Source organism: Gekko japonicus, unplaced genomic scaffold, assembly GCF_001447785.1.
Source record: "Gekko japonicus isolate JY-2015 unplaced genomic scaffold, Gekko_japonicus_V1.1 scaffold2979, whole genome shotgun sequence".
In the NCBI taxonomy this organism is placed as follows: Eukaryota; Metazoa; Chordata; class Lepidosauria; order Squamata; family Gekkonidae; genus Gekko; species Gekko japonicus.
Window position 1 is genome coordinate 119,568 of NW_015164286.1, and position 13,791 is coordinate 133,358.

Genomic DNA, 13,791 nt, shown 5'->3' on the forward strand with positions numbered 1-13,791 from the left:
CCCCCACCACCACTCCTTACCCGCGGGAGGCCGGTCGGCAGAGCGCAGGAGACAGCACAGGGCGATGATGCGCATCAAGGCAGGACCCCTCCGGCCGCCGCCATGGACGCCGCTGCGGGCGGGGGGACGACGACACGTGTACGGCAGAGCAATGCGATTCGCTGCACTCCCCGACACGTGATCGACCGAGGCGAGACGTCCGTGGGAAGGGGGGGGGGGAGGAACAATGGAAGCCTGCCGCGGCGTCCCGGAGGGGGAATGGGGGAGTTGGGAGGGGGAGATCTGACGGCTCTTCTCCGCTGCAGTCTCGGGAGGGGCTTCTTCTTACCGGACTGCCGGCCTCTGCGGGCGCCTCTCCTGCTCCCCCCCCCTCCCCCGGGGAAGGCACTAGGCAGGGAGGTTCCAATCCCCCCCCCTTTCCTGGCGCTTTGCAAGCGACAGTGCAAAACCGGTGGGGGAGCCGTCTTGGGCTGGAGCAGCCGAACCAAGCCTGAGTGAGACCCCACCAGGGGCGCGCCTGGAAGTTCTGCTCTCACCACACCTTAAAAAGGATATTATAGTTTTGGGGAAAGTGCTTGGAGAAACGAGGACTGAGGTTTATAAGATTATGCACGGGAAAGAGCAGTACTTTTCTCCCTTTCTCACCATACAGGAACTCGTGGGCACTCCATGAAATTGCTGAGCAGTTGGGTTAGAACGGAGAAAAGGAAGTCCCTTCTTCACCCAAAGAGTGGTTCACACATGGAATTCACTGCCACAGGAGGTGGCGGCGGCTACAAGCATGGACGGCTTCAAGAGGGAATTAGATAAGCATCTGGAGCAGAGGTCCATCAGTGGCTATTAGCCACAAGGTATAGATAGGGCCTCTGGGGCAAGCGATGCTCTTGTCTTCTTGGTGCTTGGGTTGGTGGTGGGGGAGCAACAGTGGGAGGGCTCCTAGTGTCCTGGCCCCACTGGTGGACCTCCTGATGGCACTGGTATTTCTGGCCACTGTGGGATACAGAGTGTTGGACTGGATGGGCCTTTGGCCTGATCCAACATTGGCGTCTCTTATGTTCTTATATGAACTCTAGGTCTGGGGCAAGTGATGCTCTGTCTTCTTGGTGCTTGGGGAGGGGGTCAACAGTGGGAGGGCTTCTAGTGTCCTGGCCCCACTGGTGGACCTCCTGATGGCACTGGTATTTCTGGCCACTGTGTGACACAGAGTGTTGGACTGGATGGGCCTTTGGCCTGATCCAACATTGGCGTCTCTTATGTTCTTATGGAAGACTCAGGAAGTTTCATGCCGGGCATCAGCCACCTGACTGTTGTGTACCCAGGAACGCTGAAGCCCAGAGTTGTGCAAAACTGAATCATTATTCAGGAGGGCGTTTTTTGCACGGGTAAATAGGGGCTCTTCTGTCATGAAATGTTTCGGAACGATGTTTTAAGGAAGGGAACGGGAGTCGCGACTTTCCCATGGCACCGTCTGTGAGGGATACAAACATGTAACTGGAGGACGTGAATTGTCCTTTGCAAGAATTGTGCCTTTCAGTTTCTCAGGAGGGCGGAATAATCTCCTTAGGTTGTCTCATAGGCACAACTCAGAGTTGTTACTTGGTTTTGTTTTTTTAAACTATTCTATTGTTGTTTTGAATTGCCACTTTAACTGCTTAGGTCTACTCTGCTTCAACCCAGTCTCCGCTATACTTATCCCCAGTTCCTTCTGCCGCTTGACTCTAACCAGCCCTTCCTGGCCACTAAACCAACCCTTTCTACCTATGTGGAATGGCTGAGGAAGTTCTGTTTCGCTGTATCTGAAGAAGTGTGCATGCACACCAAAGCTTATACCCAGAATTAAACGCTGATTGTCCTAAACTGGACACAACTTATCCCCTAAAAGTAGTGTTTGGCCATATTTTTCTCCTATGTTAAATGTTTTCAACAGTTGTGTATAAAAGAAATACAGACAAACACCACTTTTCGGGGTTAACCTCTGGAACATACAGAGGCATTTTCATGATCATCCTCAAGGAGGGATTTACATTTCACAGTTTCCCTTGTGTGGGGGGGAGGCATGGGGCTGAACCTGATCCAGGCCCACACTTAGTAATTTATATTAAATTGTTTAAATATGAAATGATTTATATTCCCAAAAGCCATCAACAAGTAACCATCTGCTTTTAAAAATATAGTTTTATTCACTCGTGATACTCTGACTCTCAGTCAAAGAAATATTCCCAAAAGCCATCAATAATCAATCATGTGCTTTTAAAAATCTAGTTTTATTCACTCGTGATACTCTGACTCTCAGTCAAAGAAAGTGGACCCTCTGTGAGAAAAGATGTCATGAACTCCTTCACTGAGACAATTTGCAGAAATACTTAATGTATGAAAGGGAATACCTCCTCCGCTCCCCCCCCTCTTTCCCCCCCCACAACCCAGCATAACTGTGTGACTGGACCAAGGGCCCATCGCGTGCTTTGTGGCAAAGTGGAGATCTAAACTCTGCTCTCCCCAATCTTAGACCAACACGCTAACAACCACATCACTCACATACTGGAGACTCTCTGTGAATCTCCAAAGGCACCTCGGAATCCACAGGAAATCCTGGCTTCTCAGACACCCTGATCTGAAATCATGGGAGAATTTGTTTGCTTGACGTACAATCCAGGACAGCAGAATCACCTCACTTTTTGTATTTCATAAACCAATTTGATCTTCGCCACCACCACCACCACCCCGTCATACAGATGCCCAGAAACAATAGGGGGGAAAGGCTATTCCCATAACTTCCATTTCTTTTTCTCTAAACCTGCAAGTCTCAGGATGCCAAAATCATCATAACTTCCAGCATTTAAGACTCTGTAACCCCCCTACCCGGACATACATAGCTAAAGACAGAAATATTCCTATCCTATCCATTTCTTTTTCTCTAAAGCTGCCACTCCCAGGATACGAAAACAACTCCCAATATACGGTCTGTTTTAATGATCCCCAGGTTGAGAGTAGGGGCTTGAGGCAGAACTTCCAAAGATCCCAAGGAAAAAATAAGGGGAGGCAGTGGAGGGTGTGGGAAGAAAATGCCCCCAATGTCAGAGTGACAGGCAGCCTCTTTAGGAGTAGAATGAGACCGCACAGTTTAAGCCTAGCCAGCTTCATGACGCTCCCTGTCCGGTGGTGGTGGTGGTGGGGAATTGCCTCCTCTGGGAAATCCCAGCCTGGGGGTTTGAGGCACTTAGTAGACCCACACAGAGGATGTTCCGATTCCCTTCGTTTTGACTTCCTCCATGAATCGTGCTCATATCCTTTTAAAGACATCTACGACCAAATTCTCCGTCAAAGAATTCTGCAGCCCCTGTGCTGTGATTGGAATGTAAAACATACAGGTATTTGGGGAGACCGAGGTGTCTGCTTCGATCTATGGCAAAAAAAAAAACCCAAACAAGAACACTGCAATATCTTATTACAAGTGCAAATTAATTCCACATTAATTATGTGGAAGTATGAATGAGTACAAATTATGGACATGTGTTGGATGGGGAGAATTGGTTTTGGGAAAGTAGATTAAAAGATACAATAGTTAGACATAAATTAATGAATGTTAAGTAGAATATAATTACAGTGTGATTAATAAAATAGCATGTGTGTAAGCTAAAATGATAAAATGGTGTAAAAATGAAGGGCTGTGAGAAATAACAGGGAAATAGTAAGAAGAAGTACTTTAGAAATAAAGAAGGTGGATGGTAAACCTCACAAATACTTTTTTGAAAGTGGAAAAATAATTTATAGAAATGGAAATAAACTCTCAAAACATATATGATTAAAGTAGAAATAACTTATAGTCTATTGGATTAAATGAGATATATTATAGCACTAGAAGTAATGAGAATATCTAGCTGACCCCTGAGTAATGGATGATTAAAGATTTTTGAAAACTGGGCATTAAAATAGGTAGTGATATAAAACTTAAGGAGTGCCATAAGTATATGTTAACACTCAGTAAATGATTATTGAAGTGATTAATGAATTTGGGTACATTGGAAAATTGTTTATTGGATCTAGTTGCTGTTAAAGTGTATTTTTGGTTGAAATGTTGACTTTTGATGATGTTATTATGTATAAGCTATTATGTTATTGACTATAATCTGAAAAACCTAATAAACATATGTTAAAAAAAACAAGTGCAAATTAATTGACCAGTTTCAATGTGACAAAATTCATGAAAAATCACAATTTGTTTGGAACGTTCACAAAGTCCATCAATCAAAGAGATCAATATGTAGCCCTTTGTTGATTTCACAGCCAAAATTCTTCATAGAGATCATGCAGCTGTGTAGTGTGACAATGGACCCAGAAAGCTATTCACCAATTTCATAGACATGTGAAACACTGATAAGAGCACTGGCTCTTCATTATATGGTGACCTTGAGGAAGAATCTTTTATTTGAAATGGTTTTCTTAGATCTGGATGTGTCCGTTGCCACACTACACAGCTGCATGATCTCTGTGAAGAATCTTTGCTGTGAAATTAACAAAGTGTCATAACCCAGCTATGTGAGGTCTCCAGCCGGAGGGCAGGATGGCTCCAGGGCTTGATTTCTTCATGGAGCCAGACTGCGTGGCCCCAGAAGTGGGAGGAGAGGGGGTTGAGCTTCACCCATGTTCCTCTTCCTCAATCTCGATTACTGGGTCTTCACCGACTCCCCAGGGTGGGAGTCAAGGCATGGGTTTACGCGCCCCTCCTTTCGTTCCCTTTCTCCTGCTGCCCGGATGTCACCTGACTCCTGGAGAGCCTCTTTGTATCTCAGGGATTTCCTGTCCCTTTTTTGGGCCTGTTTTTTCATGCTCGTGGCAGCTTTGGTGTCACTCCTTCCTGTGGTTTCCGGGCCCCTGAGAGGGGGCGTCTCCCCCTCCCAGTTGTATCCTCGCAGAGACCCTCCTGGCTCAAGGACGGGGTCTCTGGTTCCTGGCCGACCTCCCGACACAGAGGAACTGCATATTAATCTCTGTTTGATGGTTTTTGTGAATGTTCGAAACAAAATGTGATTTTTCGTGAGTTTTATCAGACTGAAATTGGTCAATTAATTTGCACTCGGAATAAGATATAACAGTGCTCTTGTTTTTTCACCATTTGCACACTGAAAGTCCTGATAGTTATAACTCGATCTATGACAAAGCAGAGATGTTGATTCACAGTTGTGTTATTTTCAACCTTCCTGTCTTTTACAATGCGGGTACGATTTATGACAGACCCATGCATCTCCCCAACTGTCAGGCAGATTTTTCCTGCCAAAACGTCAGTTCCCCTCAGTGACTGAGTTGCCCTATAGCAGCGTGTAGATATTCTTTGTCATTGAAGATTTGACTGTCCCACCCTATGTCAGAGATTTCATTTAGGCTTTTGACCCAGTACAGAAACTTTAGTGAAAATACAGGTGCTGTCTTGTCTTGTATTTAAACCCTTAATGAAACGGCACTTTTTTATTTATTTATTTATCCTTCAACTTACTACCCCACTCGAACCCCCTGAGGGGTTTCTGAGCGGCTACAGTTACTCACTTATCCCTAACCTATGGCCACATGTACTAGGGATGGGGACTACCCTACCAGCACCCTGTGGAGGACTTTCCTGAAGGTCTTCCTCCTCCATGTTGGCTTGTCGGCTTCGGCTTTTTCAGGCTTCCGGTTCTCGTTGCGGTCCTCCGGTAGCGGGTCAGCAGGCCCCTCTGGCGCACAGCACGCTTCGGCGCAGCTCCGGCTCCATCCTTCTCGGCTCCGCTGCGTCTGCGCTCTCCACGGCCATCACGTCTCCTGGCTCCGCCTTTCCGCTGTATCCGGACCGCCGAAGACGTTGGACTCGGTCGCCATCTTGCCGAACGCTGTCCTGCCGTTTCACTGCTCGCCAACGCCACTCCACAACCCCCTCGATGGGGGAGGGTGCCCCCTACCCTCTAAGGTAGGTACCCAATTTATCTACTTGCATATTAGATGTTAAGTCATGCTTTCGAACGGCTGGGCAGTTTAAATTTAAAAATAGAATTGAGATTTTATTAAACAGGCAGGGAATATATGCACAATAGGAGTCAAGTTTTTGAGACTACTGAGGTAAAAACTTTATAATATATACGGATTGGAATTCTTAGAAATATTCAAGAGATTGTACTTGTAGTTTTGTTTCAAGGTTTTCTAGTTCTTTCTTTGAGTGGTACTTTGCATAGTATAGTTCAGCTCTGATACAGTTCTTAGTAAGGTTTCTTCTGGAGGACAGCGTTTGATTAACGTTTCTCGATTTCTCCCTTCAGAGATCTAGGTTTTCCCTTTAGATTTTACAGCTTTCCATGAACTCCCGAGGTGTCTAAGCTTCTCCCCTTTATCACAAACCAGGGTTCTTTCCCCAACCCCTTTCACTGGTAAGAAGTGAGTAAAGCAGCCAATCACATAAGTTCTTATCTCTAGGGAAGATTAACTCGAACTCCCTGACTCTCTGGCACAAGCAGCATTTGAAAAAGCCTTTTCTTTGTAATCCGTCACACAAGTCCAATGTCCGGAGTATGCAGATCTCGACAGGGTGGAGGGGGGTTGCAGCTGTCAGAACAAGATCTCATGTGCTTCCCAGGTCTGATGCCTAGGCATGATTAATATATAGGGCTTGACAGTCCTGGCGTCCGTCCTTGTGTCTACTTATGTCAAGGTGCCTGGTATGGTATTTAGACTCCTGGGGCACCCCTTCGGGGTCCATTGCTGGTTGAAATGACCCCCCCTTGGGAGACGGGATCAGCATGCTTACAAGGTGGTTTTCAAGGCAAGAGATGAACAGAGCGGGTTTGCCATTGCCTGCCTCTGAACAGCATCCTTGGACTTCCTTGCTGGTCTCCCATCATAGCACTAACCAGGGCTCAACCTGTTGAGCTTCTGCGAGCTGATGAGATCAGGCTTAGGCGGGGCCGGCCCATCCAGGTCAGGGCAAAAGCAACCCTCACATGGGGTGATTTGTGGCCATACCTGTGGGCTGATGGCCAGAAAGGTTTTCAAACAGAAGCTAGAGGGCCATCTGACAGCAATACTGATTGTGTGAACTTAGGCAGATGATGAGAGGGAGTGCAGGAAGGGTTGCATCAGTGCTTAGTGCTTGTGGACCTTTCTGACATGGCTGGGGAAATGCTGATCACCACTTTGGGGTCAGGAAGCAATTTTTCTCTTGGCCACTTTGCCCGTGGATGCTGAAGGGTTTTTTTTTTGCCATCTTCTCAGCATGGAACAGGGGTCACTGGGGATGGGGGGTTTTTGTGTGTGAATGTCCTGCATTGTGCTGGGGTTTGGACTAGATGACCCTGGAGGCCCCTTCCAACTCTGTAACTCCATGATTCCGAAGACAACGCCCTCAGGCACTAAGGTTCTTTGACTTGTGTGTCTAGCCAATTGATTGCACACAGTGAGATACAGTCCAGGCAGCAAGGAGGGTAAAAAAAGAACTTTTTCAAATAAATGGGCCACCATACAGCCAAAACTTCAGTCCAGATGTCCAGTGAGTAACAGCAGGGATCTGACTTATATACTTTTGTTGTTCCTCCCAATTTTACATTACCACTGATGTCATTTACACTTTGTTCAGTTTGATATTCTTTGTTTGCAACATTCATTAATCTTACATTTGACAAACAAGATGTTACTGGCCACATTTCAACTTTACAGATCTTTGATGATGTAGGTGCCTGTCTTGTTAAAAATGGTATGTGCATCTTCTTGGCTGTTCTCCTAGACTTTCTTACCTCTGAATGAACTTACAGGCTGAGTTCATACTGAGTACAGGATTTAACTTTTCCCATTATAATATGGTTCCTTTATATCAATACATACATATGTGTATATAAAAAGCACTTTAAAATCATTTCAGTGGGCTATTCCTATGAAAGATGTATAGCACATGTATAAAATATGAAAAATATAAGATCATAATGACATTCCAAAAAATTAAACTCTTTACATGCATTTTCTAATGTTCCAAACTAGCCTATGACATAAAGCTTCTATAGATACCTTGAATTCACTGTTGTCCTTTATTTAATCCCTCCGGGGATTTATATTGAATTTTTAAAAGATATTAAATCTAATGTAATCTTTCTTTAAAATCTGCCTCCATTCCTGAGGACTGGAAGGTAGCTAATGTCACTCCAATCTTTAAAAAGGGTTCCAGAGGAGATCCGGGAAATTACAGGCCAGTCAGTCTGACGTCGATACCGGGTAAATTGGTGGAAACCATTATTAAGGAAAGAATTAGTAGTCACATAGATGAACAAAACCTATTGAGGCAGACTCAGCATGGGTTCTGTAAGGGAAGATCTTGTCTCACTAACCTGTTAATGTTCTTTGAGGGGGTGAACAAACATGTGGACAAAATGGACCCAATAGATGTTGTTTACCTGGACTTCCAGAAAACCTTTGATAAAGTTCCTCCTCAGAGGCTCCTACGAAAGCTCAATAGTCATGGAGTTGTATTAGATAACGCAATGAAAATGTTGAGACAGTGTGCGACATCAATAAAAAGGCCAATGCTATGCTGGGTATTATTAGGAAGGGAATTGAAAACAAATCAACCAGTATCATAATGCCCCTGTATAAATCAATGGTGTAACCTCATTTGGAGTACTGAATGCAGTTCTGGTCACCACAGTTCAAAAAGGATATTATAGCATTGGAAAAAGTGCAGAAAAGGGCCACTAGAATGATAAAAGGGTTGGAACACTTTCCCTATGGAAGAAAGGTTAAAACGCTTGGGGCTCTTTAGCTTGGAGAAACGTGAGGGGTGACGTGATCAAAGTTTATAAGATTATGCATGGGATAGAGCAGTTTGAGAACGAAGTACTTTCTCCCTTTCTCACAATACAAGAACTCGTGGGTACTCCATGAAATTGCTTAGCTGTCGGATTAGAACAGATAAAAGGAAGTACTTCTTCACCCAAAGAATGATTGACATATGGAATTCACTGCCATGGGAGGTTGCGCGGCTACAAGCATGGACAGCTTCAAGAGGGAATTAGATAAGCATATGGAGCAGATGTCCATCAGTGGCTATTAGCCACAAGGTATAGATAGGGACTCTTGGACTGATGCACTGTATTCCTGGTGCTGGGGGGGGCAACAGTGGGAGGGCTTCCTGGCCCCACTGGTGGACCTCCTGATGGCACCTGGTATTTTTGGTCACTGTGTGACAGAGTGTTGGACTGGATGGGCTATTGGCCTGATCGAACATTGGTTTCTCTTATGTTCTCATGTGCCATGGGACTCAAATTTGTTTTGCTGCTTCAGACCAACACGGAGAGGAGGAAGCAGGAAAAGAGGCAGCGCTATGGGGTCTTTCAGGACTGGGAAATATGAAAGAGTGGGGAAGGGAGAAATGAGATGTATCCCACACGTCCTTATGGGTTCCCACTATAAAATACAGAAGTCCTGAGATTTCCGCACCTATCAAACACAACTCTTTGAAGAACCCACCCCCATCCCATAGACTTAATCCCTCCAACTATCTTGAGTGTACTTAAGCTGGCAGAGCCCATCCTTGCTTTCTTCCTTGTGGGATCTATCTGAGGGCTTCAAAAATGGCTAAAGTTCCTTCTATAGTTTGAGCATTTATAACATTCCAAGTTAGGGTAAGATTTCTGTGTAGATTAAAGCTTTTTACAAGAGTCTATATTGTTCTGATACTGTATGTGGTCCGTGGTTATCTTTTAGCAGTGAAAAAAGAAAAGTGCTCTTTTCACAGGCTAAGTGGTTGCCTGGTTTCTCCTTCAGTGGTATTACGAACCCCCTTATTTCAAAGTATGTAGGGATTTGTTCCTTTATTTTTTCACAAGTTGGAGCAGTCTTATTTTCCACTGACACTGTCTGCCCGCCTCTTTTAACCAGGAACCCACACAGTTTGTCCTTGTCACTCACACACACCTACTGATGAGACCTTTTAATAAATAGTTATCTCTGTGGCTTTTCTTGAACACCGCTCTCTTTCTCGGATGAAGCTTATGGTTTAACTTTGACAGACAGTGATGCACCCTAGACATGGAACAATAAAACCAACTGACGATTTTATTTACAAGGACAGGCAGGCAGGGAATGTATAAACAAGGGAAAAGCTGATGCTTGTGTATACGTTGTTTCAAATGGTATAGTTCAGATTTAGGTCAGTTCATTTATAAACATTCATTTCAGATACCACAGTACAAAACGCGCGCTCTCTAATCTCAACCCCTGTGCTGTTCTAGACTGCTCATTTCCATTTGGATTTCTCAGGTACTCTCCACCTCTGCTGTGCCTTGGCTCCCCCCCCCCCCCCCTTTCTGGACACTAACTATTCCATTAAACCCTCTTGACACACTAAATCCACTAAACCCGACCCTCACTCCAGCAGGGTATCGATTCTATGTGAGAGGAACACGAATCTCTAGTTTAACCACCAGGAGCTTATTTTCCTTTTTAAGACTCCTTAGATTTCACTATGGTATACAACCATGTTTGCCTTTTCTCAGATGCCCTTACTATTGGAATCTGTAGAGAAATCTCATTCCCTCCTCCGACTCAGCAAGGTCCAACATGACTTCTCAGTCCCGTGGAACAGTACCCACTAAACAAAATCGACTGATAGTGTCAACAGCCAAACTCCAACAGTCAAGAAGGGTTTTTTAATCATTAGAAACCCCCCCCCATGTTCTGCATCTGAAATACATCACCACTGCTAGTCACATGACTGCAGGTGTTTTATCTTGCAGGCTGATCCCAACCCCGGAGTCCATCACAGGTGGGCTCTTAGATGTTTATGAAAAGTGATACTCCAGCTAAGTCTCTTTCCACACTCTGAGAATTCAAAAGATTTCTACCCTCTGTGGGTTCTGAGATGCACTTGCAGGTGGCCACTCTGACTGAATCTCTTTCCACACTCTGAGCATACAAAAGGTTTCTCCCCTCTGTGGGTTCTTTGATGACGCTGAAAACTGCCATTGTAACTGAATCTCTTTCCACACTCTGGGCATTCAAAAGGTTTCTCCCCTGTGTGGGTTCTCTGATGCTGTTGAAAATAGCTGCTCGTAGTGAATCGCTTTCCGCACTCTGAGCATTCAAAAGGTTTCTCCCCTGTGTGGGTTCTTTGATGACACTGAAGACTTGCACTATGATTGAATCTCTTTCCACACTCTGAGCATTCAAAAGGTTTCTCCCCTGTGTGGGTTCTTTGATGATATTGAAGATGGCCACTGGTACTGAATCTCTTTCCGCACTCTGAGCATTCAAAAGGTTTCTCCCCTGTGTGGGTTCTTTGATGACACTGAAGACTTGCACTGTGATTGAATCTCTTTCCACACTCTGAGCATTCAAAAGGTTTCTCCCCTGTGTGGGTTCTTTGATGACACTGAAGACTGACATTATACTTGAATCTCTGTCCACACTCTGAGCATTCAAAAGATTTCTCCCCTGTGTGGGTTCTTTGATGCAGATGAAGATGGCCACTGGTACTGAATCTCTTTCCGCACTCTGAGCATTCAAAACGTTTCTCCTCTGTGTGGGTTCTTTGATGACACTGAAGACTTGCACTGCGATTGAATCTCTTTCCACACTCTGAGCATTCAAAAGGTTTCTCCCCTGTGTGGGTTCTTTGATGACACTGAAGACTGACATTGTAACTGAATCTCTTTCCACACTCTGAGCATTCAAAAGGTTTCTCCCCCGTGTGGGTTCTTCGATGCAGATGAAGATGGCTACTCTGACTGAATCTCTTTCCGCACTCTGAGCATTCAAAACGTTTCTCCCCTGTATGAGTTCTTAGATGCTTCTGAAGATTGCCACTCACACTGAATCTCTTTCCGCACTCTGAGCATTCAAAAGGTTTTTCCCCTGTGTGGGTTTTCTGATGCTGTTGAAGCTTGGAACTGTGACTAAATCTCTTCCCACATTCTTTGCATTCAAAAGGTTTCTCCCCTGTGTGGGTTCTCTGATGACGCTGAAAACTGCCATTGTGACTGAATCTCTTTCCACACTCTGGGCATTCAAAAGGTTTATCCCCTGTATGGGTTCTCTGATGCTGTTGAAGATAGCTGCTCGTACTGAATCGCTTTCCGCACTCTGAGCATTCAAAAGGTTTCTCCCCCGTGTGGGTTCTTTGATGCAGTCGAAGATTGCTACTTGTACTAGATGTCTTTCCGCACTCTGAGCATTCAAAAGGTTTCTCCCCTGTGTGCGTTCTTTGATGATATTGAAGATGGCCACTGGTACTGAATCTCTTTCCACACTCTGAGCATTCAAAAGGTTTCTCACCTGTGTGGATTCTTTGATGACACTGAAGACTTGCACTATGATTGAACCTCTTTCCACACTCTGAGCATTCAAAAGGTTTCTCCCCTGTGTGGGTTCTTTGATGCTGTTGAAGATAGCTTCTCTTACTGAATCTCTTTCCACACTCTGAGCATTCAAAAGGTTTCTCCCCTGTGTGAATTCTTTGATGACACCGAAGACTGACATTGTGACTAAATCTCTTTCCACACTCTGAGCATTCAAAAGGTTTCTCCCCTGTGTGGGTTCTTCGATGCAGTTGAAGATGGCTACTCTGACTGAATCTCTTTCCACACTCTGAACATTCAAAAGGTTTCTCCCCTGTGTGGGTTCTTTGATGTTTTTGAAGATTGCCACTCACACTGAATCTCTTTCCGCACTCGGAGCATTCAAAAGGTTTTTCCCCTGTGTGGGTTTTCTGATGCTGTTGAAGCTTGGAACTGTGACTGAATCTCTTCCCACATTCTGTGCATTCAAAAGGTTTCTCCCCTGTGTGGGTTCTCTGATGCTGTTGAAGATGGGCACTCTGACTGAATCTCTTTCCACATTCTGAGCAGTCATAAGGTTTCCCTCCTCTGTGGGTTCCTTGATGCTTTTGAAGATTGCTACTGCAACTGAATCTCTTTCCGCACTCTGAGCATTCAAAAGGTTTCTCCCCTGTGTGGGTTCTTTGATGCTGTTGCAGATGGGTACTCTGACAGAATCTCTTTCCACACTCTGAGCATTCAAAAGGTTTCTCCCCTGTGTGGGTTCTTTGATGCTTTTGAAGATCGCTGCTTGCAGTGAATCTCTTTCCACACTCTGAGCATTCAAAGGGTTTCTCCCCCGTGTGGGTTATTAGATGCTGTTGAAGATTGCCACTCTGACTGAATCTCTTTCCACACTCTGAGCATTCAAAAGGTTTCTCTCCTGTGTGGGTTCTCTGATGCTGTTGAAGATTGCCACTGGTACTGAATTTCTTGCCACACTCCGAGCAGTCAAAAGGTTCCCCCCCTTTGTGGGTTCCTTGGTGCTGTTGAAGATTGTCACTCTGACTGAATTTCTTCCCACACTGTGAGTTTTCAAAAGGTTTCTCTCCTGTTTGTATTTTTTGGTTCCCAAAAAGCTGTGACCTATATTTGATGTCCTTTCTGCACTGAACCGATTTACTTGTCTTCATTGTATCGTGGTTTGGAAACTGTGCATTATGCTGTTTTACATCTCTCTTCTCAAGCAACAGGCCACTTTTCTTTTTTGTAGGTCTGCCTCGATTCCTGACCTTTCCTTTTACATCTTCATTATAAACTGTCTCTGGGAATTGTGGATGAAGTTCCTCAATCTTTTCATTTCTCTGATCGTTCTCTGCAAGAATAAAGAGAGCATTTATTCATATTTTTGGTTTGCTTATCCCCGCTCCTGGTGAGCTTAGCTCAGGGTGGTTCACATCAAAGTCATATAAAACACACAAAATCTATTAAATGGTTTAAGATACAAGTCTAACGCCCAATAACTGTATGG

General features: G+C 44.7%; 1 protein-coding gene and 1 pseudogene across 1 annotated transcript in view; both read right to left on the reverse strand.

The window, feature by feature from the left end:
* The window catches only part of LOC107108347, a 122,285-nt pseudogene extending 116,435 nt beyond the window's left edge, over window positions 1–5,850 (reverse strand).
* A 4,894-nt stretch (window positions 5,851–10,744) lies between these two features.
* The window catches only part of LOC107108349 (zinc finger protein 729-like), a gene marked incomplete at its 5' end in the record, with an annotated part of 66,608 nt that continues 63,561 nt past the window's right edge, over window positions 10,745–13,791 (reverse strand). The window contains 2 exons of the mRNA XM_015408776.1: window positions 10,745–11,395; window positions 11,816–13,635. Of these exons, the coding sequence (XP_015264262.1) occupies window positions 10,847–11,395; window positions 11,816–13,635 (2,369 nt within the window). The remainder of the gene's footprint in view (window positions 11,396–11,815; window positions 13,636–13,791) is intronic.